General features: G+C 54.5%; 3 protein-coding genes and 1 long non-coding RNA gene across 14 annotated transcripts in view; 3 read left to right on the top strand and 1 right to left on the bottom strand.

The window, feature by feature from the left end:
* The window catches only part of Plekha4 (pleckstrin homology domain containing A4), an 18,384-nt gene extending 17,626 nt beyond the window's left edge, over positions 1-758 (top strand). For all 3 annotated transcript variants that reach the window (XM_078031686.1, XM_078031687.1, XM_078031685.1), the window contains one exon: positions 303-758. In XM_078031686.1, coding sequence (XP_077887812.1) covers positions 303-574 — 272 coding nt within the window. In that variant the 3' untranslated portion in view covers positions 575-758. The remainder of the gene's footprint in view (positions 1-302) is intronic.
* On the top strand, positions 753-12,570 carry Hsd17b14 (hydroxysteroid 17-beta dehydrogenase 14). Of its 6 annotated transcripts, none has more exons than XM_040279191.2 (10): positions 753-850; positions 1,019-1,182; positions 1,669-1,707; positions 1,824-1,906; positions 2,470-2,536; positions 4,939-5,030; positions 11,222-11,326; positions 11,630-11,697; positions 11,812-11,908; positions 12,011-12,570. In XM_040279191.2, exons 2-10 carry the CDS (start codon positions 1,095-1,097, stop codon positions 12,182-12,184), a joined length of 813 nt encoding a protein of 270 aa, XP_040135125.2. In that variant the 5' UTR covers positions 753-850; positions 1,019-1,094; the 3' UTR covers positions 12,185-12,570. The 6 variants fall into 6 exon arrangements, with proteins under 6 accessions (XP_040135125.2, XP_077887815.1, XP_077887816.1 ...); XM_078031689.1 differs by having other exon boundaries at positions 1,050-1,182; XM_078031690.1 differs by lacking the exons at positions 1,019-1,182; positions 1,669-1,707.
* Positions 9,418-17,457, bottom strand: LOC120887891 (uncharacterized). Of its 3 annotated transcripts, none has more exons than XR_013430638.1 (6): positions 17,296-17,457; positions 17,004-17,142; positions 16,760-16,878; positions 14,533-14,646; positions 11,162-13,770; positions 9,418-9,626 (listed from the first exon to the last, which is right to left on the bottom strand). It is a non-coding gene; the product is annotated as an uncharacterized LOC120887891 (long non-coding RNA). The 3 variants fall into 3 exon arrangements; XR_013430639.1 differs by having other exon boundaries at positions 17,251-17,348; XR_013430637.1 differs by lacking the exon at positions 17,004-17,142 and having other exon boundaries at positions 17,296-17,377.
* Bcat2 (branched chain amino acid transaminase 2) lies at positions 13,895-25,093 on the top strand. 2 transcript variants are annotated; one of them, XM_005336645.5, is made up of 11 exons: positions 13,895-14,053; positions 17,626-17,700; positions 18,020-18,223; positions 20,942-21,052; positions 21,132-21,251; positions 21,387-21,550; positions 23,020-23,162; positions 23,308-23,393; positions 23,563-23,703; positions 23,773-23,847; positions 24,701-25,093. In XM_005336645.5, the coding sequence occupies exons 1-11, from the start codon at positions 14,030-14,032 to the stop codon at positions 24,737-24,739; spliced, it is 1,182 nt and encodes a 393-aa protein (XP_005336702.2). In that variant the 5' UTR covers positions 13,895-14,029; the 3' UTR covers positions 24,740-25,093. The 2 variants fall into 2 exon arrangements, with proteins under 2 accessions (XP_005336702.2, XP_077887814.1); XM_078031688.1 differs by lacking the exon at positions 13,895-14,053 and adding an exon at positions 14,073-14,187.

Genomic DNA, 25,093 nt, shown 5'->3' on the forward strand with positions numbered 1-25,093 from the left:
GGCTCTGTGAGGAGAGGTGGGGGGGCTCTGGGAATTCTTAGTCGTGGCAAAGAAAGAGCGGGGCAAGAATTGGAAGTTCCAAATCCCAGGCAAGAGGGACCAGGATGAGGGCCTTAGGGAGAGGGGAGAAGGAGGCTGGGGAGATGGCACCTGAAATAGCCTGAGGGTCAAACTCCCTGGTCAGAGAGAGGAGGGCTGTGGTGGGGACTCTGGGTTTGAGGGAGGAAAGCTGAGTCCTTGTCTCTTGGGTCTGAGAGAGGGGGGCTGAGTCCCAAAGTTTGCCATGCTCATCCCCCACGCAGCCTCTCCAGATGGAAACGTGGACTCCCGAGGAGAGCCTCTCCCCCCGGCGCCGCCGCCTCCTTCGGACCCCACACTCCAGGTGACCTCTCACCCAAGATGCTCTCCGACGGCTAATTCCGATTCCGCGGGATTCTCGCGCGGAGGTAGTGGGCGTGGTGGAGGCCCCGCCCACTGGGAGCCCACGTGGGACTCCGGGAACGCCCCTCCTGCCCAGACTCAAGAGGAGGGGGCGTGGCCACTGAGGGTCACGTTGCTCCAGTCCAGCTTCTGACCCGCTCAAATGCGACAGCCAATCGGAGAGTGGGGGCGTGGCCTTGAGGACCAGCGGGAGAGCTGGACTGCGTCGGGAACCTGGGGGCGTGACCTGGTCCCCACCTGGAAGGGGCGTGGCTTTACGGCCAACCTTTGATTTTCCCCAACAATGTCCAAATTTGCATTAAAACTTTGAACTTTTAGTCAATAGTTTCTCTCTGTCTGTCTGGGATTGTGACACTGGGCCGTCTGAGGAGCAGGGAGCAGGGAATGAATACATTGCGTCCTGGCTTAGGTGTGCAGCGGCTGAACCTCAGGAATACTGAATTTGGGGCTGGAGGGGCTGGGACCCTGATTCCCGGGTCTGAGGGAGGAGAGTTGGGCTGGGTCCAAATTCCTAGGTCTCTGGATTCCCTGGCAACGCCCCCCAGGGTCGGGCTTCCAAGATCTAGCCCCTATTTAGGGTTTGATCCCTCGGCCTCCCTGGACTTCAGAGGTGGAAAGTCACTCATTGAGTGACAGAGACTGACTGGCCGGGAATGGCTGCGGGAACGCGCTATGCGGGGAAGGTGGTGATTGTGACCGGGGGCGGGCGCGGCATCGGAGCTGGGATCGCAAGAGCCTTCGGTGAGTGAGGGTCTGGCTGCTCCGCACTTTGGGGTCTAAGAGAGTAGGGATGGAAAGAAAGAGGAAGATAACTGGGGGTGCAGGAGCAGTGGGAAGAAAAAACTCCGGTTTCTTATAAAAGTCAATTTGCAATTGGTAACGAAGGGTGCCCAGGGATGGCCAAGGACACGAATTTTTGGCAGTGTCTCCAAAAGCAGTTATTTCCCTTTTTCTGGATATGTTACTGTAGCTGCAAAGTGGTCATTCGGGGATATGTCTCTTGCAGGTTTGGGGCGTACTATGGATCCCATAAATAGGGCCCCTGGCAGCCCCAGCAGGCACCTAGAGGGGCAAAGGGGAATCTGTGTTAAGGCTCTGCCCTTTGTCCTCGGACATCATCAGGAGACCTGGGTCAAGAGTTGGGGGGGGCGGGGAGTGACCACGAGAGGGCAGCAGAGGCACTGACCAAGATCTGTGGGGCCCCAATCTGATCTCTTCTGTTCTCAGTGGACAGTGGGGCCCAAGTGGTTATCTGCGACAAGGATGGTGAGTGAGGGCCCCTCCGCCCTCCCCCCAGCCCTCCTCCCTCAGACCTCGGGGTCCAGGCCCCAGCCTCCTCCCTCAGACCCCGGCGTCCAGGCCCAGCTTCTCTCTCCCTGCAGTGTCAGGTGGCCAGGCCCTGGAGCAGCAGCTTCCGGGAGCTGTCTTTATCCCCTGTGATGTGACTCGGGAAGAAGACGTGAAGGTGAGAGCGTCCTTCTCTCTGGCCGTGTTCTCCTCCCTGGGTTTATGCTACTGTTCCCTCCATTTCTCCTGATCTGGCTAAATCCTTCTGGTCCCAAAGGTGTCAGCCCGGTGCTCTTTCCGGTCATGCCGGCATGTCACGTGGCTCCTGGATGCTCTTCTTTTATCTCCTGTCAAGCAGGCCTCCTGTGACATTTCCCCTCCCGTTTCTGGGTTCCACGCCTTTCCTTTAGTCAGTGTCTCCCGGTGTCAGCTCTCCGGGTCTCTCTCTGCCAACCCTCACCCCAGCTTCTCTGTCCCTCTCTGTTTCTGTCTGGGTCTCTGGCCCCCTGCCGCCCCACGTTTCTGCACTGACAGTTCAGTGCAGCTGTGACCAGCCTTGGTTTCTGGTCCCCTGGCTTCCTGTCTCCTGTCTGTCATTTCTGGTAATCCTGGGCACCCCCTTGCTCTGCCTCCTGTCCCCTCAGGAGTGCGCCTAGCTCCCTCCCCGCCTTGCTCTGGGGCCCTGGTCCCTCTGAGGCGGGCACCATAGCACTCATCACAGGACATGTCCTTCCTCCTCAGACCCTGATTTCCGAGACCATCCTGCGATTTGGCCACCTGGATTGTGTGGTCAACAATGCTGGCTACCGTGAGTTGCCAGGCGTAGGGCCCCTCTGCGCTGTGCCACCCACTTCCTGGCCCTGGACTCCTCCTCCTGTCCCTTAGTTTCCCCTTTCCCCACCCCTGCTGCCCCCATCCCCCTTTCTGTCTTCTTGGACAGGACAGTTCAGCTATGGTACCCGCAGGCCTTGGCTTAAATCCTGGTTCTCTTCCTTCTCTACTGTGTCCCCAGTCCCGAGCCTCCCCCTGCCTCAGTTTCCAGATGTCCAGAATGGGAGTCATCACCGTTGTCCCACAGAGTGTTGGGATCACTGGTGGAGGGGAACTGCTCAGCCCCATAATCCCTGGGACCACCTCAGGCATACAACTGGGACCTGGTAGCCTCACTTTGCTCGTGTCCACTGACCACCTGGCCGATGGTCCTGAGCTCTGCCAGTGACACTGGAGATTTTCTTCCTGGTGTACAGTTCCTGGACTCCCTGCGGTGGCTTCCAAGGGAAATATCCATCAGTTAAGGACCATCCTTCCCGAGAATGCCCCTGGGTGGTAAACCAAGGCTCAGAGACTGCATCCTTTCTCCTGGGGTTGCCCAGCGAGGCAATAGCAGAGGAGTTGCCCTTGCCAGGTGGATTCACCCTCTCTTGACTGTTTGTTCCTTCCTAGATTATTGTCAGGATTTGAAAAAAAAAAATCAGGTATTAGTTCCTCTGTCCTTTGTCTGTTCAACAGATGTGTATTGAGCATCTATGATCAGGCGCCACATCCCATCCTAGGGATCAGGGATTTAGTAGAGAACCAAGAGGACGTTGGAATCTCAGTTGTGAATTTGCCTACTTGCTAAAATTTATTTGGAACCCAAAATTGGTACTCACCGAACTCTCCTATTAGGTGTGGACAGGCACGGTGTTGTTTGAATCTCTGTGGCTCACATTTCCCACGGAGATCAGACAGGCTGACTCTGCCGACTGTCAATCAGCTGTCAACCAGAGAATCCCCTAGATGGAGGCAGAGCTTGGCTGGGCAGGTGGCTCCTGTTCTGGGGCTGGTTGGGCTGGTTTTGATCTTAACTCTGTCACCTTATTATGGAACACCCTCAGGAAAGTCCCCTAACACTTTGGAATCTTGTTTTCTGGTTGATAAAATAGAGTCTACCAGCACAAGTGGTTCTCGAGATTTAAGATTGTCGTCTGTGCTAGTTAATATCAGTGTACCAGTCTGTAGGCTTGCACACATGGACACGTATGCAAATGTTCTGTCATTCTCTCTGTTAGCTCTTCAGGCTTCCTCCAGGAGCCGTGGGTGAATGTTCTCGAACCTAGGGGTTTGTGATGATCCCTTAGAATATATCTGTCAAGAATAATGAGAATCTATTATATGAGAGTGTGGTCAGGAATTAAAATAAAGCTGGCCAGGTGTGGTGGTGCACACCTGTAATCCCAGTGACTCTGGAGGCTGAGGAAGGAAGATTGCAAATTTGAGACGGGCCTCAGCAACTTAGCAAGACCCTGTCTCAAAATGAAAACTAAAAAGGGCTGGGGATGTGGCTCAGGGGTAGAGTCACTGGGTTCAATCCCCAGTAGCACAAAAAATAAATAATACAATTATTATTATTATTTTTTTAAGAAATCCCACCCAGGTGCAGTGGCGACTTGGGAGGCTGAGGTAGGAGGATGACAAGGGATAACAAGTTCAAGACTAGCCTTAGCAATTTAGTGAGGCCCTAAGCAACTTAGTGAGACCCTCCCTGTCTTAAATAAAAAATTCAAAAGGGCTGGGGAGGTGGCTCAGTTTTGAAGCACCTCTGGGTTCAACCTCCACTAACAAAGTGAATAAATAAACAACATTTAAAAATTACAAGAGAAAGTCCACTGACCACCTGGCAGGCTAGTGGACAGGCTGTTTGGGGAGGCTTCTCACACGATGTTTGTCCAGGTCCCTGGGAGAAGTGAGGTGACCATGTGGCATATTGCCCTCTCTGGTCTGGTTTCCGTCTCTGTCCCTTGGTCCATGTGTCTCCCGGGGCCTTGGAGCGTCCAGGGTCCCCTCTTTCCACTTCTTGTGGGTTCCTGCGGTTCTCACTTGGTGTCTTACCAGCTCCTGACTCTGAAGGTGGATTTTTCTTCCCTCTGCTACTGTCCCCGCTTCCTTCTGTTTGTTTAGCCAACACACTCATGGTGCTGCCAACACACTCATGGTGTCAGGGACAAACACTGACTCAAGAGATCTGTAGGCCCAAGAACGAGACATCGTCCAGGGCTTGCCCACGGTCACCCAGCCAGGAGGTGGCAGGTCTGAGATTCAAGGCCAGCCTTCTGCCACCACAAGCTGCCTTCTCATAAACCCACAAGGCAGCCCTATCCCTTGTCCCCTCCCCTCCCCATCCCAGGTCCCCTCCCCATCCTCCAGGGCTCATTCCTCCTCTCCCCGCAGACCCACCCCCGCAGTGCCTGGAGGAGACCTCAGCCCAGGGATTCCGGCAGCTTTTGGAGCTGAACCTTCTGGGGACTTACACCGTGACCAAGGTGAGCACTGGCCTGGCCATCAGACCCAGAGGCTCATTTTGTCCAAAAGCAAAATCTCTGATTTTTTATCTTGCTCTTCTTATTCCAAAAGGACTCTGTTCTTTGGGGGAAATGAATGGGTGCGAATCTCCATTTGTACGCAACTCAGCCTTCTTAGGAACCTTCCAGGACCTTCCAAGAAGCTGTGGTGGTAGTGGGAGGGGTGTTAAGAACACAGTGGGGGAACCAGGCGTAGTAGCAGCGCAGGCCTGTAATCCTAGAGACTCAGGAGGCTGAAGCAGGAGGATCGCAAGTTCAAGGCCAGCCTCAGCAACTTAGCGAGACCCTGTCTCAAAATAAAAATTAAAAGGGCTGGGATGTGGCTCAGTGGTTAAGCACTCCTGGGTTCAATCCTCAGCACCAAAAACAAACAAAGACAAATATTTTGCATAAACAACCGAGTTTCTGGTTTCTGTTAAAAAGTTGGCATAGCAGGTTAACTGGACCCATGGGGCCCCATGTGTTAAGTGCAGCCCAGCTGTCTGTGTCACACTAGACCCACCACTCCCTATTGGGCTGCCTGACTCTGTCACCTGCGAGTGACGGGCACAGAAGCCTCACATGGGGTAAGGGTCTAGGTCTCAGGACCAACTAAGTTTCTGTTGCTTCCTACTTACACTATTGTACAAGCAATAAACCTGTCTGTGCCTCAGTTTCTCATATATAAAATAGGGCTAATAACGGCCTCTAATCCAGACTTCTTCTGGGGATCAAATGAGATGAGGCACGGTGGCACACACCTATAGTCCCAGCAACTCGGGAGGGTGAGACAGGACGATTGCAGTTTGGAGACCAGCCTCAGCAACTTGAGACCTGTCTCAAATGAAAACTTAAAAAAAAAAAAAAAGAACTGGGATGTACCTCAATGGTAAAGCACCCCTGGATTCAGTCCCTAGTCCTAATAATAATGATATTAATAATAATAATAAAGTAAATCAAATATTCATTAAGTTAGAAGACACCTGGCATAGATTTACCCTCTGTAAGTTATTGTGGTTTATCATGAACCTTGTACCTTGTGGCCAACCCACTTCACTCTGTGTGAGAACCATGAGACATGTTGGGCAAATGGAGCCTAGGGGAAGTAGAAGGGAAAAGGTAAGATCTGAGCTGATCTCTGTGGGTGGGAGAGAAGTGGAGAAGTAGGGCATAGGGTGTTTTATTTCCTGAGAAGAATGTGCAAAGGCCCTGGGGCAGGACCACTGGGTATATCTCAGGAGAAACCCCATTCTTTTTTTTTTATTATTATTATTAACTTTGAAACAGGGTCTCGCTAAGTTGTTAGGGCTTTGCTAAATTGCTGAGGCTGGCCTCAAATCCTCCTGCCTCAGCCTCTTGAGTCTCTAGGATTACAGGTATGCACCACCACTCCCTGTCTAGCCCCATTTTTTCTGTTTATCGACTATGTATCAGAGGGCTGGGGATTCAGCAGCATGCAGAGCGCTTGCCTAGCCTGCATGAGGGTCCTGGGTTCAATCCCCAGCACTAAAAACAAACGAACGAGACTGAATGTTGGAGTGCTTGTCTGTCTTTCTTCCTGAATAACCAGTCTACTTTCCCTGAACTATCTGAGAGTAAGTTGGAGGCATGTTTTTGTTGCAGTGCTGGGGATTGAACTCAGGCCCTTGAGCACACGAGGCAAGAGTTCTCCCAGCCTGGCCTGTGCCCTTTTACCCCTAAGTACTTTGAAGTGAATTTTCTAAAATCAAGAGTAATCTCTTATACAATCGCAGTAAGACTTTTCTTTTCTTTCTTTTTTTTTTAAAAAATATTTTATTAGTTGTTGATGAATCTTTATTTATTTTTATGTGGTGCTGAGAATCGAACCCAGTACCTCACACATGCTAGGCAAGTGCTTTACCACTGAGCCACAATCCCAGCCCCACAGTAAGACTTTTCAAAATCAGGGTGCACATGCACCTCACAGTTATCCTTCATCTAAGAGGCAAAGAGAAAAGTGTTGTTTTAGTTTAGAATCAGATTTAACTTTATGTTAATTTAAAAAATTCCTTGGGGTGGAGGTGCACACCTGTAACCCCAGCTACTTATGAGGCTGGGAGAGGAAGATGACAAATCCGAGACCATCCTGGGCAACTTAGTGAGAATAAATAAACAAAATGGGCTGGGGATGGGACACAGTGGAGAGCACTCCTGGGATCGACCCCCATTGCCTAAAAAAAATAAAAAATAAATATGTGAGCACTTGTAAGTTGCTGCCATCACCATCACCACCCAAGTCCCTTGGAAACTCTACTTTCTTACTTATTTTGTAGCACTGACAAATGATCCAAGGGGCACTCTGCCCTGATCCACACCTCCAATTCTTTATTTTTTGAGACAGGACCTCACTAAGTTTCTGAGGCCCTGTCTCAAACTTGGGATCCTTCTGCCCCAGCCTCCTGAGCAGCGGGGATCACAGGCGTGGGCCTTGTGCCTGGCCCTTGGGGACTCTTTTATTTTTTTTTTATATTTATTTTTTGTATTTGTAGTTGGACACATTACCTTTACTTTATTTAGGGTTGAACCCACGTGCAAGGTGAGCGCTCTATGGCTGAGCCTTAAACCCAGCCCCCCCTTGGGGACTCTTTAAATGTGGATTCTGGGGCCCTGGCCGGGAATGGGTGTTGGGAGGCGCCTTGAACCAGAATCTGCGGTCCTCGGCCTCCCTGGGAGATATGGATATAAGCCCAAGGTTGTGATTCCCTGGGCTGGGAAGAAAGGCGGGCAGGACTAGGGATATTAAACGTGGCCAGGGAAGCAGGGAGGCCACGTGGATCCCCAGGAGGCCGCCAGTGAGTACCCAGGTGTCACTGTAGACTCTGGGGCCGGGCTGGGCTCTGGGCGGTTCCCATGACCCAACTCCTGTGTTGACCCACCGACTCCTACAGGCCAGACACAGTTCCAGTGCTGTGGTCGCACCAGGAGCAAAGTGCTGTCACCGCTGGCAGCCAGGCGTCCCCATGTAAACACCGGGAGTGTGGGAGGAGGTGGGTGAGGATCTGGGCAGGGGAGTCAGGGAACTGGTTGGTCCTGGGATCAGGCTGGGCGTCCAATGCCATGAAGAAGGAGGGAGTGCCATTAATTGGGCCAGAGGGTGGAGGAGTGAGGACAGGTGTTGTGCCAAGGCCTGGCAGTGGGAGAACATAGGCTGGTGCTGTTGAGGGGCTTCGTGGAGCGACGGGGAGTGAGGCAAGAAGGGGCAGGGCCGGGACAATCGTGCAGAGTCTTGCGGGCCATGCTGTGGGACCTGGTCTTTCATCTGGGAGCAGTAGGGAGCTATGGCAGGTGTTTGTACCAGGAAGCGCTGAGAGCTTATTATCACTCCTAACAGCCCCTCAGCCCTCGCTCGGTCGTGCATGAAGAACACATCAGAGGGCCAAGCGTGACGCAGGAAAACCCAAAGCAGGAGAGAGTCACGTTTGTCCAAGTGAGACCCGGTAGGCTTCAAGGTCCCTGTTCTGCTGGGCGCAGTGGCCCATGCCTATAATCCTAGCGGCTCAGGAGGCTGAGGCAGGAGGATTGTAAATTCAAACCAGCCTCAGTAACTTAGCAAGGCTCTAAGCAACTTAGTGAATATAAAAATATAAAAAGGGCTGGGGGTGATGCTCAGTAGTTAAGCACCCCGGGTTCAATCTCCAGGACCAAAACCAAAACAAAACAAGGGGCTGGGGTTGTGGCTCAGTGGCAGAGTGCTTGCCTACCATGTGCCTACGAGGTACTGGGTTCGATTCTCAGCACCCCATATAAATGAATAAAACAAAGGTCCGTCAACAACTGAAAGCAAGTACCATGGAGGGGGCAGGCATTGGGGGACAAAGGGGAGACTCTTATGCAGGAGACACTGAGGTAGATGCCCAGGAGAGGGGACCAGGAGCTCTAGACAGGGCTCTGAGGCAGATCTAGAAGATGCTGGCAGAAACCAGCAAGGTGCTTCTCCCAGTCCCTGCCACAACATTTAGGAGAACCAGGAGGGAGGGGGAAGCCAGCAACTCTGTAGCTACCTAGGGATACCAAGTGACCCTGAGAGACCTGGGGAGAAGGACACTGGCCAAGGAATGTGGAGGGGGGAGAGCCCGAGTGTGGGACAAATATCTCTGAGCACCAGCTGTGGGCGTGCCCGGCGTTGGGAGGAGGTAATGGGCTGGGTCCCGTGCTTGTTTGCAAGGTGAGGGTGTGGAGGAAGTTAACAGCAGGTCAGGTTCTAGGTGGGGCTGCCGAAGGCCTGAGGGGGAGAGGGTGCAGGGGGTTCCCTGAGCAGGAGGGCAGAGAATGCCCCTCCCCGAAGCCCACGCAAATCATTCATGTTCAAATTATATTAGGGTTCCAATAGAGTTGTCAGAAAGTCTCCTTTGTTTATGGGGCTTGGCGCTTTACCTCTGAGTTCCATTGCCAGCCTTTATTTATTTATTTATTTTTTAAATTTGAGACAGGGGGCTGGGGATGTGGCTCTGGGGCTGGGGATGTGGCTCAAGCGGTAGCGCGCTGGCCTGGCATGCGTGCGGCCCGGGTTCGATCCTCAGCACCACATACCAACAAAGATGTTGTGTCCGCCGAGAACTAGAAAATAAATATTAAAAATTCTCTCTCTCTCTCCTCTCTCACTCTACCTTAAAAAAAAAAAAAATTTGAGACAGGGCCTCATTAAATTGCTGAGGCTGGCCTCCAACCTGCGATCCTTCTGCCTCAACCTCCCAAGTCACCGGGATTACAGGCGTGTGCCACTGTACCAGGCAACTGTGCCACCTTTCAGGCATGTGCCACTACACCCACCGGGCAACTGTGCCATCTTGCAGGGTAGTTTTGGGGTTAAATGAGCTAAGTGGTGAGAAGATCTGAGAACAGAGCAGATATATACCAGATCTGTCCTTCTTTCCCTCCCTCCCTCCCTCCCTTCCTTCCTTCCTTCCTTCCTCCCTCCCTTCCAAAACATAGTATGTCAGGAACAGGCTTGGCAGGTCCCAGTTTTAAATAGGATGGTCAGGAAAGGCCTCACTGATAGGTGGCACTGGAACAGTGTTTGAAGGAGCTGAGCCGGTGTGATGACCCACCACTGCCCCAGTTTAGCATTGAAAGTGTGGACTGAGGCTGGGCCCAGTAGTGCATGCCTGAAATCCCAGAGGCTCAGGAGGCTGAGGCAGGAGGATCACAAGTTCAAGGCTAGCCTTAGCAACTTAGCAAGGCCCTAAGCAACTTAGTGAAACTCTGTCTCAAAATAAAATAAAATGGGCTGGGAATATGGCTCAATGGTAAAGAGCCCCTGGGTTCAATTATTGGTACTCACCCACCCCCCAAGAAAAGTGTGGACTGGACACCCCATGTTCCCAGAAACCCTTCAGTCCTGGGCTAACTGGGATGGTTAGTAAGGCAGAGAGAACAGCAAGTGCAAAGGCCCTGAGGTTGAGATATGCAAGGTGCATTTGAAGATACAGTACTGAGAAATGGTGGAGGTTTGCAAGAGCTGGAGGGGTGAACCAAGAGGGAGTTTATTTAGATTCCCATTCTGAGAGCTTCCCAGGGGGTGCTGGCTTGTGTTCATGAATGTTTACAGGCAGGAACAGGCCCTGGCTGGCTGGCTCAGCTGCCCAAGGCAGGCAAGAGGAAGGATGGAATTTGAATGTATCCAAGGTCATGCGTAGAGAACCCACCACACTCACACGTGCCAGGATGAGCGGAGGACCTCCAGGGAGCTAGCTGCTCAGGGGGAGTTGGCAGAAAGGGGTACATTTCAGGAAGGTCTCCCACTTCACATCTGACCACAGAGCTCTCTATAGAATTCAGAGAAACTGTCTCCCCTCCAGGGATAAAAGCACTGCCTTCCATTTTTGCAAAACTTACAGCCTTCTGAATCTGTCTCCCATTTTCCTGATTTGATGTGGATGGCGGGTTGTGTAACATACAGAGACCCAGAGGGAGGGAGGCAGAGACCCAGCAGAAGAGACACAAAGAGAAGAGAAATCCCGTCCAGTCAAGGAGCATCTCCTCAGGGCTGAGACCCGAGACCCTAGGGCCAAGCCCGAAAAGTGCCCCCAAGATCAACTAGGAACCCGGGGGAGACGGCCAGGGTGCCGGAGGTCAGCTTTCCTACGGCTCACCTTCAGCACACGGGGGGAGACCCAGAGACCTGGGGGCTGATTCTGCCTCCCGTTTCGCAGCTTGCTCTCCCCCACCTGAGGAAGACCCAAGGCAACGTCATCAACATCTCCAGTCTGGTCGGGGCCATGGGCCAGTCCCAGGCGGTTCCCTATGTGGCCACGAAGGTACCCCAGCCCTTGCCCCTTCCTTGCCCCCCACCCCACTTTCTGGGAGCCTCAGCTGTAAACCCAGGATCTTAGGAGCAGCAGCCAGGACCACCTGCCACCCAACTCCCCCATTCAGCTCTGAGACACGACAACCTGTGATCAATGGCTCTTGGCGCTTTTCTCTCAAGAAATGGCATTTTAAGAGGCCTATGAGGAGGGGAAGCTGTTCTGATGCCCCTGCTTGATGCCCCCGGCTAGAAGGAGTGGATAGAAGGGCCCCAACTTCTGGGACTGAACTTTCTCCCTGGCCTTTTCCTACAGGGGGCAGTAACGGCCATGACCAAAGCCTTGGCCCTGGATGAGAGCCAATATGGCGTCCGAGTCAACTGGTGAGCCCCAAGCAGTAGGCTGCGAGTCTCCTGGGGGAACTGGGAAGACTGGGAGTGAGCCAAGAGGCAGCAGTTGGGACACACTTCTCTGATCCCCTCTCTCCCTTCCCCCAGTATCTCCCCAGGAAACATCTGGACCCCATTGTGGGAACAGCTGGCAGCCTTAACACCAGACCCCAGGGCCACAATCCAGGAGGGCACCTTGGCCCAGGTAGGAGTTGAGGACCAGATCCAGGTGGAATGGAGGAAACTTGGGGGTGTGGCCATCAGGTGGGGGCTCCCCTTGACCTCCTTTCTCCTCCTCTCTCCCCAGCCCCTGGGCCGCATGGGCCAGCCAGCTGAGGTGGGGGCCGCAGCCCTATTCCTGGCTTCTGAAGCCAGCTTCTGCACAGGCATTGAGCTCCTTGTGACTGGGGGTGCAGAGCTGGGGTATGGGCGTAAGGCTGCTCCGGGCACCCCTGTGGACCTCCCCACTTGCCCTTCTTGATTGCCCACATTTTCACTCGAGCCTCCCTGCCCAGCATTTCCCACCCCAAACTCCAGCCTGTCCCATCTACCTCCCAGGTCCAGACCCCCCAGACTTTAACCCACATGGGAATGCACCGCATCACCCCTTACAGTCCCCCAAAGGCAATCTGCAGTCAGAAGGAGAACATGGTTATATGTACTTCCTGCCCTTTATACAAATGTGAGCACACCAGGGTTACTGAGCCCACAAGTTGCCTCCACCCTGAGGGATGACAGTTCCCTGAGGGCCTTGAAGCAGGTGCCCCAGTGGCTCACGAATGCCAGGTAGAGCAGTTCAGCTTCACCTGGGTGCTAATTAGAAGTCACCCCGGGGAGAGTAAATTAAACGCTAATTAGGATATAAAATGGAGAAGGAGAAGGCCTCTTTATTCTTGACCCTTGGGGAAAGTAGTTTGGACCTCCTGGCCTGTGGAGCAGGAAAGTGACTACCACGACAATTCCTGAGGGAAGAGGAAGCGGGGTTGAGACATCGGGGTCAGAGGGAGAAGGTGGTAGGGCCAGGACTCCCGAGTTTTGGCTGAGGGAGGTCTCTTGGGGCGCGGCGCCCAGTAGCAGCTGCGCCCCGCAGGTGCGGGGGTGGGGCTGCAAAGCTGCTGCGGATTGGCCGCCGCGGGGGTGTGCGGCAGTCGCTGATTGGCTGTGGGGGTCCGGGCGCGGCCTGTGGGCGCCAACCCTACAGCCCCCGCGCTGGATGGTGGGGGAGGAGGACTGGGGTGGAGAGAGGAAAAACAGCAACATCTGCAGGGGAGGGACCGTGATTTGGTTCCTCTGTCCAGTAGCTGTTTGAGGTGGGGGTTGGGGGGACTGGGGCTAGGGTCAGAATTTGGTGCCATTGAGGGAGGGGGTACAACTTGGGGGGAAGTGTCCCAATATTATGGAGGTACATGGCTTAGGGACCGCGTTTTGAGGACACAGCAGAGATGAGATTTCAGTGTTAGGGTAACGCGGATGCAGGGATTTAGGAGACCACTGATCACGAAAAGTTTGGGGCACACAGTGATGGGGGAGCAGAGTCAAGAGGGTCACTGCCTCGGGTTTGAGTTGCTGGGGGGTCGGAGGGATCCTGAAGGACTGCGATTGGCTAACTCTGCCTCTGGAGGCCTGAGGCTGGGGGATGCTCCTGGAGGGGTGTAACCAGGACACCCTGCGCCAGGGGCTCCTCTTTGAGGCTCACTGATGAGTGAGATGTAGGCATGTGTGCAGTTTTTCGGGCTTCACTGATTAAAGGGACTGGAAGGAGGCATGGCGAACTCTGTGTGCTTTTAGTTCAGAGTTACAAAGAACACCCATATTTTCTCCTCGTTAAGAAAAAGCCATATTCAAACAGGAAAGTCTCCAGAGTGCAGAGGGAAGCTCCTTCTTCCTCCTCCTCTGTCCCACTCAGCAGAGCCCTTTTCCAAAAGCCACATTTCTTTATGCCTCCGCTGACATTTACAGTGAGCTTTTCTTTTTCACAAAGAGATCGCGTAACCGAGCTTTCTGCTCCTTGCTTTTGCCTTCTCTTACCTCGGGATGCTTGTCCTGGCCGGCTCTCCAGGAAAAACTCTATGAAAATACATTTTCAAAAATTACTGGGCATATGAAAACGGGGGGGGGGGATGAGGAAGGAGTGCATTTCAGTTCCTGCCTCCTACAGCGCATGTACTCCGCAGCAGGGCCTGGCTCGCTAATTGGGGAGGCCTGGCCCCAATTGGGGTGGCCCGCGGGCAGGCATCCTGCGGGAGGGGGCGTAAGTGGGGCGGGGCCGGAACGACTTTCTCTGGGGCCGCGCCCCGGGCGGGCGCAGTTACACGCCGCACTGATCATGGCCGCGCTCGCGCTGGGGCAGGTGGGTTCGCAACGTCAGCTGGGGGTCTGGGGAACCCGGGGGTGGGGCGCACTTCCGGGAGGATCATGGGCGCGCAAGCTTTCTCGCTCAGCCCGCTCAGCCCCGCTTCTCTGGCCCTGAGATTCCGTGGCGGGGTGCGTAAGAAATGGGGTCCTTTGGACAGGACCCCTAGGGTTTAAAGGGCTGGGGGTCGGGGGCAGGTAATTGTGGGGAGGGGACATGGGGGGTTGCCAGGGAACGTGGAGGAGGGGCCCGCCCTGGGGAGGCCCGGGACCAGGGTGGGGCGGAACCGTTGCGATTGGAATAACGTCTTGGGGAGTCGGGAGGGAGCTGCCCGCGGGGGGCGCGGCGGGGATGGGGGCCCTGGACCTTAAGGAGATGGGACGGGAGGAAGGCACTGAGCTCAGCCTCAGGTCTCGGCGGGGAATCGGAGCCGAGGTCGGTAAGACAGATGGGGAAGGTTCATATGAAGTCTGCACCTGGTTAGAGATGGAGGCAGCTTCTCCCTGTCCAAGTGACAGGTCCTCCGGGCAAGAACAGGACGGTCGGTTCTTACCGATGATACGAGGTCAAACGGCCAAGTTTCCGAGAGCCTGTGATTATAGAGAACAGAATTTCTTAGGAAGGAAACCACTGGGTCGACAACCCTTGACAGCTGCAGCATAACCTTGGGAGAAATGTTTACTCTTAACTTTGCACCTGACTTTATCTAAGTTTCTTATCCCGGGATGATGAATAGCAGGGCAGATTTTTTTACTTTTCCCAGGTCTTAGTGACAGGGATAGTTAGTGTTGGGCAGATACTGTGGGACAGGCCTGGGATATGACAGGGGCACCCTGGGCACTGATGGTGACACAGCTGAGCTATGGTGGGACAGTGCTGGGGTCTCGTGGGTGTAGTTTGGGGCCATGATGTGGAGAGTCCTATCATGGCACAGTACTGCCATAGTAGGTGAGTCCTAAACTCTAATGGGACATTCCTGCTTTCTAATGAAGACGGTTTGTCCTGTAATGGAGACAGTCTGGGGCTGAACCTGAGCTATAATGGAGACAGTCTGGGGCTGAACCTGTGATGGGCACAGTCAGGGACTCCCTGGGAGGTCCTGGAGTGTGAAGTGCACAGTGACCTGCAGGGACTGGCCTAGACTGACATGGGAATAATTCTTGGATCTGAAAGATACAGCGACTGGGTCTTGACAGGGACAATCCTGGAATACAGAGGAAGAAGATTTTGGCTTTGGAGGGCAGGTATTCCTGAGCTGTGTTGAGACACTGCTTGGTTCTGGAGGGGGAAGTCCTGGGAAGTGACTGGAGCCATCTGGGGTTCCGATGTAGAGTCTTGGATGGTCTATAGGACAGCCCTGGGCTGGGATGCAGAGTGAGTCCTGGGCTACAAAGGCAAGTTCTTGATGTGATGGGGTCAGTCCTGAGCTGTGACAAGGACAGTTTGGGGCTATGAGAGGAAAACTCCTGGTGTTTAATGATAAAACTCTTGGGCTCTGTCAAAGACAGATGTCCTGTGCTATAGGGGACACGGTGGAGGCTCAGTCATATTACAGAGCCTTTCTTGTGCACCTACCCCTCTTCTTCATTTCGTTTTGGTACTGTGGGTTGAATCCAGGGGCAGTTAACCACTGAGCCATATCTCAGGGTTCCCCCCCCCCACCCCGTTTTAAAATTTTGAGTTGGGGTCTCACTAAGTTGCTTAGGGCCTTGCTAAATTGCTGAGGCTGTCTTTTAACTTGGGATCCTCCTGCCTTAGCCTCCTGAGCCACTGGGATTACAGGAGTGCCCCGCCACCCCTGGCCCCCTTCTTTCTTAACTCAGCCTCCATCCTTTACACTCCTGGTGTTTAATGCTGAAACTCTTGGGCTCTGTCAGAGAAGTCCATTTGCGCATTTCCTCTAGGCTCCACTCCATAGCTGGGGTCTGGGATGGCAGGGCGCCCTCCTCACCTTAGAGAAATGCCCAGGAGGAGGAAGGTAGCTTTACTCACTGTCACAGGTTTCTGACACCATGCCCCGAGCCTTCTCTGCCCTGTGGGGGTGTGCTCTGTTTTTCTGCTTCTCCTGCCTCCAAACATCTCTGAGACAGTGTCTCTCCCTCTCCCTCGGCTCTCCTGCCACCCAAGGCTCCGAGGTCTCACTTTTGTCTGTTCCTCTCCTTTCCCTCACCTTGCCTCTTGGCTTCTCTGTATTCTGCTCTCAGTCACTTCCCTGGTTTCCTCCAGGCTTTGTTACTTTGCCTGAGTTCCGCTCTCCCTCTCCCTCTCCCTCTGTCTCTCTGTCTCTCATCTTGGTTTTTCTGTGATAGACACATTTTGGCAACTCGGCCTGGATGCCTGTTCTTTTCAGTTTGTTCTCCATTTCTGTTTCTTTTTCTCATTCTTCCACTTTCCTCTCTAAATCTCTTTTATTCATGTGTCCTGGCTTCCTCTGCTGTCTTGTCCTTGTACTGGCTGTCCTGTACTGTGTGTTTGCTCTCTCCATACTGTGGCTGTCCTGTCCTTTCCTGTGCAGAGCCTTGGCCACAGGGCCAGGCAGGCTCCATGTTACACACAGAGGCCACGTGGGGGAGGGGAGGCACACACTGCAGTCAGCGATCATTCCAGAGGCCCTTGGGCCTACACCAGCAAGGCCGCATCTCAGGCTTCACTGCCCAGAGTCTGTGACACTGCATCCCATAACCCTATCTCCCCATAACTCACCTGCTGGCCAGTGATCCCTGCCATTCATATCCATTCTTGCCAGTTGGTGACAGCTCTCCTGGCTCATAGGGAGAGTGCAGGCTGCTCTGTGTCCTCAATCCTACAGCCCAGCTGTCTTCCTGCAGGGTTGGGGAAAGAAGCACTGTGAGTGGGAGATCCCCAGGGTGGGCCACCCTGCTAGTCCAACAGACCACTGTGCCCTGCTCTCCTCGGCGAGGGCAAGGTCCGTGAGGGAAGTGTGCACCTGAGCATGGTCTGTTGATGATTTGGGTGGCCCCCAGGGTCCTGGTGCTGGCCCTCAGCCTCTGAGATCTGAAGGGCATTGGAGTCACTGCTGAGGTGGCATCCATGGTGTGGAGTCAGGCGCTTCAGGTGATCTCGATCTAATACCCAGAAGTAATAAGCATTGAGACTCCTGGTTCTGAGGGCAAGGGCTGGGGGCCTGGATTCCTGAGTTCTCAGGGAACAGGGCCTATAGGTCCCTTGCTCACCTGACTCCTCTTGTGACTTGGGTCCCTTGGGAGGCCTCTGCTTACCTGCACACCTTCCGTCGTCCTCGTCCTCGCCTTGTCTGAGCTGGTCCTAGGCTGAGGTCAAAGTTTCCTGGGGTGGGAGGCGCCTGCTTTTGACTTTGCCCAGGGTGGAGGAGGGGGCCTGGAGCCCATTCAGCTCCCTCTAGGGATGGCCCTAGTAGGACTCGCTGGGAGCACTTGGCTAGAGCCAAATGCCCTGCTTGAATGCACGGGGACTGTGACAGGGACGCCAGAGGGTACTCCTAGGTGCAGGAAGTGACAAATGAAATACTGGGACCCTTGCTTTCTCCCACTGCTGGCACGTCACCTTCCTCACTTCTCTTTCTGTCCCAGATCTGGTCCCGGAAACTTCTCCCTGTCCCTTGGCTCCTGTGGGGTCTCAGAGGATGTGCCTCCACCAACTTCAAGGTGAAAGGAGGGACCAGAACACCAGGGTCTGAGGGAGGAGGCTGGGGCCTGGACTCTTGAGCCTCAGAGAGGGGGACAGGGGCTTGGACCCCTAAGTCTGAGGGAGGAGGGGATTGGCAGCTGGATCTGGGCATCTCCAAAGTTCTGCAGCCTGGAGGTGCAGGTGGGTAGCAGTGGTGTAGCACAACAGCCTGGGGAAAGATGAAACTGCATTTCCCAAGAGTCCACTGGGGCAGGCGCTCATGAAGAGAATTATAGCTTTTCAGCTGGACACCTGTGACCAGATTCCTGGACACCTGGGTGTCCCATCTTTTCTCAGGCTGCAGACTTGCAGCTGCAAATAACGAAGGAGCCACGAAAGAAGCCCAGCCCCAGCGACTCCCTGGTGTTTGGGAAGACGTTCACCGACCACATGCTGATGGTGGAATGGAACAGGAAGAAGGGCTGGGGCCAGCCCAGGATCCAGCCCTTCCAGAATCTCACTCTGCACCCAGCCTGCTCGGCCCTCCACTACTCCCTGCAGGTGGCGTGGCCGCTGACCTCTGTCCCTGGTCCCGTGTGCATCCACTCCTTGCTGTGCCCCTTGCCAGCTCCACCTCCCTGGGTTTGCTTTCCACAGGCTTTTTTCCACTCACTCCTCACCAGCTTTCCGGGGCCTCCTGCACTTCACACTGGGGTCATGGTTCCCTCACTCGAAACTGCACCCTGGTTACAACCTGGTGTTACCTAGGCTGCGATGAGGCAGCGGGGGAGGCCAGGGTCTCTCTAGCCTAGCTTGAAGGAAAGTGGGGCCTTTCCTGGCAAAACCTAGGAGGCTTAGGGTGTCAGTGGGGAAGGGGCCAGTCAGTGGGAAGGGGCCAGTCAATGCAAGGCCCAGACAGGAAGGGCCTGGCATAATAGGGAGGAATTATGGGATTGGAGTGTGTCAGAGGACACTAGGGGTGTTATCAAGGCCACCGGAGGAACTGAGGCACTGGACCTTGTCCAGGGGTTCTGGGAGCCATGGAGCAGTGGAGGTGCAGGCCCAACCTGGGTATAGTAGGACCTTCTTCTTGCTGTGTAGACGGGAGTTGAGACTGGAGGCCAGGAGGTCAAGGCTGGGCGATGATTCAGGTAGGAGAGGATAAGTAGGCGTGGAGATCTGAACTGGGGCAGAGCTGTGGGAATTCTCCTATAGCAGCCCTAAGGAGCTTTCCGTTTTTTGCAGCAGCAGCATAGTATTCCATCCTAACAATGTTCTGCATTAGGCAGTCCCCTATTTTGGGGCACTTGGGTTGTTTCCAGCCTTGTCCTCTTATAAACACAGTTGTAATAAACAACGGAGTGCACCTGTCACTTCCTCTAAGTGCAGGTGTATCTCTCCACTCAATTTCTACAACTATTGGGTGAAAGTGCAGATACAGTCATAATTTTGAAAAGTATTGCCACATTGTCTGCTTACCGAATTTGTATCAGTTTCTACACTCACCAGCCAAGCCTGTTTCCCCAAACCTTAGACAAACCTTGTCCAACTTTTAGATCTTTTCCCGTCTCCCAAGTGGTTTTAAAGATTCTGTTATTTATTTATTTTTGCAGTACTGGGGATTGAACTCAGAGTCTTGCACATGCTAACCATGCAGTCTACCATTGAGCTATACCCCAAATTCCAGGTGTTTTTTTTTTTAATGGAATCAAATATAATCACTCTTTTATTTTTTGGCTTTGTGATTTGTCGAATTTAGAAAGACCGTCCCCAATTTAAGGTAGAAAGCAGTTAGCTTGTGTTTTCTTCTATAGCTTTTATGGTTTAATATGCATTTTTTTTCATTCAAAATTGCACTCTCTGGAATTTTGTCTGGTGTGAGGCAGGGGTTCAATTTCATTTGTTCCTCTGTGGGTGTTTGGTCGTCTGTCCCACTGTGAGTCAGCCCCCTCATACACCACTGCTCCCAGCCACAGCTCTGTTTTTTCTTACAGTGCTGGGGATTGAACCCTGGGGGTGCTCTACCACTGAGCCACAACCCAGCTCTTGTTACTTTTTATTTTGAGATAGGTTCTCACTAAGTTGCCAAGTCTGGCCTCAAACGTTGTATCTTCCTATCTGAGCCTGGGGTTCCAGGCGCGGGCCACTGTTCCCCCCCATCCCCACCCCTCTTGACCCTTATTAGTTGTATTTCCCCCCAAAATATCCTGCCTATTTTTACTTCATTCATTTCATATTCATATTAATTAAATCCACAAAACCCACGCTGTGCCAAGTGGGGTCCTGGATGCCAGGGGCTGTGGGGTCTCTGATGAACATGTCCGGTGCCCTAGGGCTCTCTCAGCCTAGGTGGACACTGAACAGGCACCCTACGGAGCCAGGGGCAGTGGCCAGGCCCCTGATGTGCGTGGGGGCGAGGCTACACCATGAAGGGTATGATACTTGCTTTTTCCTGGCTGTGTTTTGCCGTCTGTTTTTGTTTTTACTGGTGCTGGGGATGGAACCCCGGCCTTGTACCCGTAGGCGAGCACTCCACGCTGAGCCACCCCAGCCCTCGGAGGTGCCTAGGGCTGAACCCCATGACATGAGCTGGAGGACATGGGTGAAGGGAGGGAGGACCAAGCCACTGCAGACCCTGGGAGCAGGAGAAGGCCAAGGTGGCCACCTGTGGGGAGAGTGGGCAGGAGTTATTCTAGGAGCCTGCAGGAAGAGGCCAGGTCCAGGACTCAGAGGCCACGGTGGGGACGGGAGCTTTCTCCTGAGAGCAGCATGGTGGGGGTGGGGATCAACTTTTTTTAAGTTAAAAAAAAGTTTTTATGCGACATTCGAAACACAGAAGTAGGTAACAGGAGGCACATGCTTCATCTGTTAGCTCCTGTTGGCCCAGAACCTTGTCTCCGCTGGACTGACTTCCACTGTCTTCCACTTTGTGATGAGAAGCAAATCCCAGACAGTGGGTTATTCATCCATAAATGTTTCAGTATTTCTCTAAAATACCAGGCCTCTTTCCAAACTTTCACAGGTTTATCATGCCTGAAAAATAGAGCAGTAGTTGGAGGGGCTCCTGTGGCGGTTGTCTCTGGCTCCCTGTGGTCCGCAGTATCCACAGAAGTCCACTGCCACCTTAAGTCTACCTCTGTCTGTCTGCCTCTCTGTCTGTCTGCCTCTCCCCATCTCTGACTCCATCTCTGTGTTTGTGTCTTGGTCTCTCAGTCTCTTGCTGTCCCTCTGTCTGTGATGCCCCAGGGGCTCTGAGCCTCCACACACCTGTCCCCACAGCTCTTTGAGGGCTTGAAGGCGTACAGAGGCCAGGACCAGCAGGTGCGCCTCTTCCGGCCCTGGCTCAACATGGACCGCATGCTGCGCACAGCCCTGCGCCTCTGCCTGCCGGTGAGCAGCCTGGCCTGCCTGTGGGGGGACGGGGAGGGCCAGAGCTGCGGGCCTCCTGACCCGTGTGGGGCCTGCCCAGAGTTTTGACAAGGTGGAACTGCTGGAGTGCATCCGTCGGCTCATCGAGGTGGATAAGGCCTGGGTTCCCGGGGGCACCGGCACCAGCCTCTACGTGCGGCCCGTGCTCATAGGTACCGAGGTGAGCCCCCCTCAGTGCTGGGGACTCCTGGGGACCCCTGGGCTAGGGGAGGGAAAGGGGCTGGGCCTGGACTCCTGGTCTGAGAGAGGAGGCTGAACGACTCCTGCCCCTGAGGCTGCCCCTCTGCCCTCCCAGGACTCGCTGGGTGTCAACAGCGCCAGTCAAGCCCTCCTGTTTGTCATCCTCTGTCCTGTGGGCTCCTACTTTCCTGGAGACTCGGTGACCCCTGTCTCCCTCCTGGCCGACCCCACATTCATCCGGGCCTGGATGGGTGGCGTTGGTGACTACAAGGTGGGAGGGTAAGTAGCCCCTGCACCCCTAGAATGTACCATGCACTGGAGACCAGAGGCCAGGGTGCAGTGCCCGAATTTGGGGTGTTTCTGGATGTCAGTTTTCTTCACTGTCCTGTTTTACATGTTGGGGCAGCTCTGCCCACGGACTGGAATATGATGTCCACTCCGTGTGCGGGGCTCAGGGCTGATGGCAAACGTTGGGACAAGGATGAGAGCATCGCACAGATGGACAGATGAACTCAGAGATGGGAGGGCCTGCATGGAGGTCGGTGGGGAAGCCAGGCTGCTCCCCTGGAGACCTCCGGAGAGGAATCCGCGTCTGGCTCATTGGTCTCTCCTCCGGGATCACTTGCCCTTGCTCACCCAGTCTAGGCTGTGTTTCCCGAGCCTGGCTCCCATAGTCACGTGGACTTCCTGCGTCATCCTTTCTCCAATAGCCTGGCTCAGCAGGGCAGGGGAGAGTCGCTGGGGTCTCCTGAGTGAGGTGGAGGATGGTCACTGGTCACATCGGACAGAAAGTGGCACTGGGGGTTCATTTGAGTTCCTTCAACACACATCTCATGAGGTCTCCTTAGACCAGGCCCTGTGCTGGCTGAAGCTGGGGACACAGATGAGTCAGAGCCAGCCTGTCCTCTGGGGCTTCTGGCTGGTGGAAACTCCAGGGTCCAGAGCCGCATGGGCTCTGATGGGGGTGACATAGGGCACTATGATCAGCTTCACAGATGAGGAGGAAGGATGTTTCTTGGGTTCAAAGGTAGTAAACAAAGCCAGTGCTACTGTGGGCACATAGTCCCAGCTGCTCAGGAGGCTGAGGCAGGAGGATCACTCGAGTCAAGGATTTGCGACCAGCCAGGGCAACAGAGGGAGACCCTTTCTCAAAAACAAAAGGTAGTCGGTGTTTTCTAGTTGTGGGGCCACATGTGTGGGGGTGGAGGGATAGACGGGTCACAGTGAATGTCCAGGGAAGTAAACAAGATGAGTTTTTGTGAAAGGCTCAGAACACCAGGCGTGGGCTGGGATCGTGTCCCGGGGCAGTGGGGAGTCAGGAGTGGCTGGCTACTAGGTGAAGGTTGAGGCCCAGTCTGAGTAACAGATAAAGGTGTTAAAACAGGGTAACACAGGGAGGAAGCCCAAAGAAGGCCAGAACCCCACATGGAGGTCTGGAAATACCTCTCGTAGCGTGTCGCATGGGAAATGGTTATGGAGGACATTTGGGGATTTGGTGAAGGGTGAGGAAGGTGGTCCCAGCAGAGCAGACGGCCGTGCACTTGTGATCTGGAGAACAGGAAGAGGCAGGAACGGGCAGACGCAGCCCAGGTCTGGACACCAAGGGAGTGGCTGGGGATTGTGTGCTGGGGGGGCACTGTGGACTGGGGAGGAGCAGGGTCAGCCCTGGATGGCAACACTCTTCCAGGGCCACGGTGGGGGAAGGATGGGCGTCCCCTACCCAGCCCGACCAGGCGGCCTTCCACCAGGAATTACGGGCCCACCGTGTTACTGCAACAGGAGGCACAAAAGAAGGGCTGCGAGCAGGTCCTCTGGCTGTACGGGCCTGACCACCAGCTCACTGAGGTGGGCACCATGAACATCTTCATCTACTGGACCCACGAGGACGGGGGTGAGCCCACCATGACCCAGCCAACCCTGGATGGAATCCCTAGCAGGTTGCAAGGGCCAGGGATTCTGGGAGAGGGGGAGGCTCCTAGGAGGATGGGCAGTGCTGGAAGGTTGTGGTAATGCCCTGTCCCTCACACCTGTCCTAGTGCTAGAACTGGTGACCCCCCCACTGGATGGCATCATCCTGCCTGGAGTAGTCAGACAGAGTCTGCTGGACCTGGCTCAGACCTGGGTGAGGGCGAGTGGCGTACCTGTGACGGGTCCCTGTGTGTTGGGGCTGGGGTAACATGTCATGTCTCGATCCCTTCACTCTGGGGCTGTCACCCTCCTTGGGCCTCTTTCTCACCACCCTGCAGCAGGGAATCCTCTGTGGACTCCTGTGTCTCTGCCCTTGCCCGCAGGGTGAGTTCCGGGTGGTGGAGCGCAAGATCACCATGAAGGAGTTGCTGCGGGCGCTGGAGGAGGGCCGGGTTCGGGAAGTCTTTGGCTCAGGCACCGCTTGCCAGGTCTGCCCTGTGCATCGAATTCTGTATAAAGACAAGGTGAGGTGCAACCACGCTGGGGGTGGGAGAGAAGGGGGAGCCTAGTGCTCATGGCACCTTCCTCCCCAGCACCTCCACATTCCCACCATGGAAAATGGGCCTGAGCTTATCCTCCGCTTCCAGAAGGAGCTGAAGGCAATTCAGGTGGGTTGGACTCACTGGGGAAACGGGCTAAATGTTTGTTCCCCAGAGAAGTTCATGTCCCTTGAGCATCTGGACTAGGAGCCCACCTCCCCCTCAACACTGCCAGGAATGATAGCGGTACCACCTCTTATCGGCCTCTGGATCAGAAGCCTCCTGGCTGCGTAGGTGGCCTGGACCACCACCTCTTGGGGCTGAGTAACGCTGTCCTGCAAGCTTCAGGAGCCCCAGGGTAACACTGTGGTGTGAGAAGCCCCCTTCCCATGAGTCCCTGTGGCCCCTGGGTCTCCTGGTGGGAGAACTCCCCTTTCCAGGAGCTTGTGGGACCAAGGCCTGCCCTCTAGCCACAGGATTCTGCCTCCTGAGATTCCCTGGAGCCCTAGGCTTTCCCTCTGGCCTAAGTTTTCTTCTTCTGAGCTTCTGGCCCTTGGCCCCCTCTCTGGCCCAAGAATGCTTCCTCCCATAAGCCTCTGGAGCATTTCTGTTCTTCCGAGCCAAGAGAGCTTTCCGAGAACCTCTGGGCTCCTTTCCTTGGCTCTCTACCTAGAACTGCTGGGTTTCCTGGCTGCCTTTCCTGAGGACTTGGGACTACTCTTCTGGCTCTACCAGGCTTTCTAAGTTGAAAACGACTTTTCCAAAATCCTTTCTGGGTCTTCAGTAACTCCTCTCTTTGCAGCTACTTCTCCTTTAAGCCTTGATTTTCCCTCCCCGGATTGTTGGTGGGCCTCCTGGGAGGTGGACTACATTTCCCATGAGGTTTCAGGGTACAATTCCAAAGGCACTCTGCTTGGGACGCCCCAGGGCCTGCTGGGAGTTGCAGTGCGGCTCCCCCTCATGCTCCTCCGTTGCCCTTCAGTATGGAACAAAAGCCCACAAGTGGATGCTCCCAGTGTGACCTGGGCCGCCGACCCCTTCAGATCAGCTTCCAGCCCGGCCCCGCCTCCCGACCGCTGACTCTCCTGAAGTGCAATAAGAGGAGGCCCGGGGCGACGCCTGGCTCTCTGACGCCCCCACGTGGTCGCTACACTCCCAAAGTCACACAGGCCAGAACCAGGCATTTTGGACCCTCGCTCCGCATCTTGGGCTCCAGGAATCAGGTACCCCTGGCTGCGGCGTGTCGCGGGGGTCAGGGAAGTGCCTTGGCCACGGCTCCACATCTTTCCGTTCTCAGGCCGGACCCGGTGCTGCCGTTGGTTATTTTTCTCTCTGTTCTTGCTGCAATTTTGAAATAAAATGCCAAAGAACAAGA

This window comes from Ictidomys tridecemlineatus, chromosome 15 (assembly GCF_052094955.1).
Source record: "Ictidomys tridecemlineatus isolate mIctTri1 chromosome 15, mIctTri1.hap1, whole genome shotgun sequence".
NCBI lineage: Eukaryota > Metazoa > Chordata > Mammalia > Rodentia > Sciuridae > Ictidomys > Ictidomys tridecemlineatus.

Coding starts and splice junctions, on each gene's coding strand:
- Bcat2 (XM_078031688.1), top strand. CDS start 14,119: ATGGGCGCGCAAGCTTTCTCGCTCAGCCCGCTCAGCCCCGCTTCTCTG. Junction 21,053..21,131: donor CCCTGCGCCTCTGCCTGCCG/GTGAGCAGCCTG, acceptor GGGCCTGCCCAG/AGTTTTGACAAGGTGGAACT. Junction 23,163..23,307: donor CTGGACCCACGAGGACGGGG/GTGAGCCCACCA, acceptor CACCTGTCCTAG/TGCTAGAACTGGTGACCCCC.
- Hsd17b14 (XM_040279191.2), top strand. CDS start 1,095: ATGGCTGCGGGAACGCGCTATGCGGGGAAGGTGGTGATTGTGACCGGG. Junction 11,327..11,629: donor TTCCCTATGTGGCCACGAAG/GTACCCCAGCCC, acceptor CTTTTCCTACAG/GGGGCAGTAACGGCCATGAC. Junction 11,698..11,811: donor TATGGCGTCCGAGTCAACTG/GTGAGCCCCAAG, acceptor CCCTTCCCCCAG/TATCTCCCCAGGAAACATCT.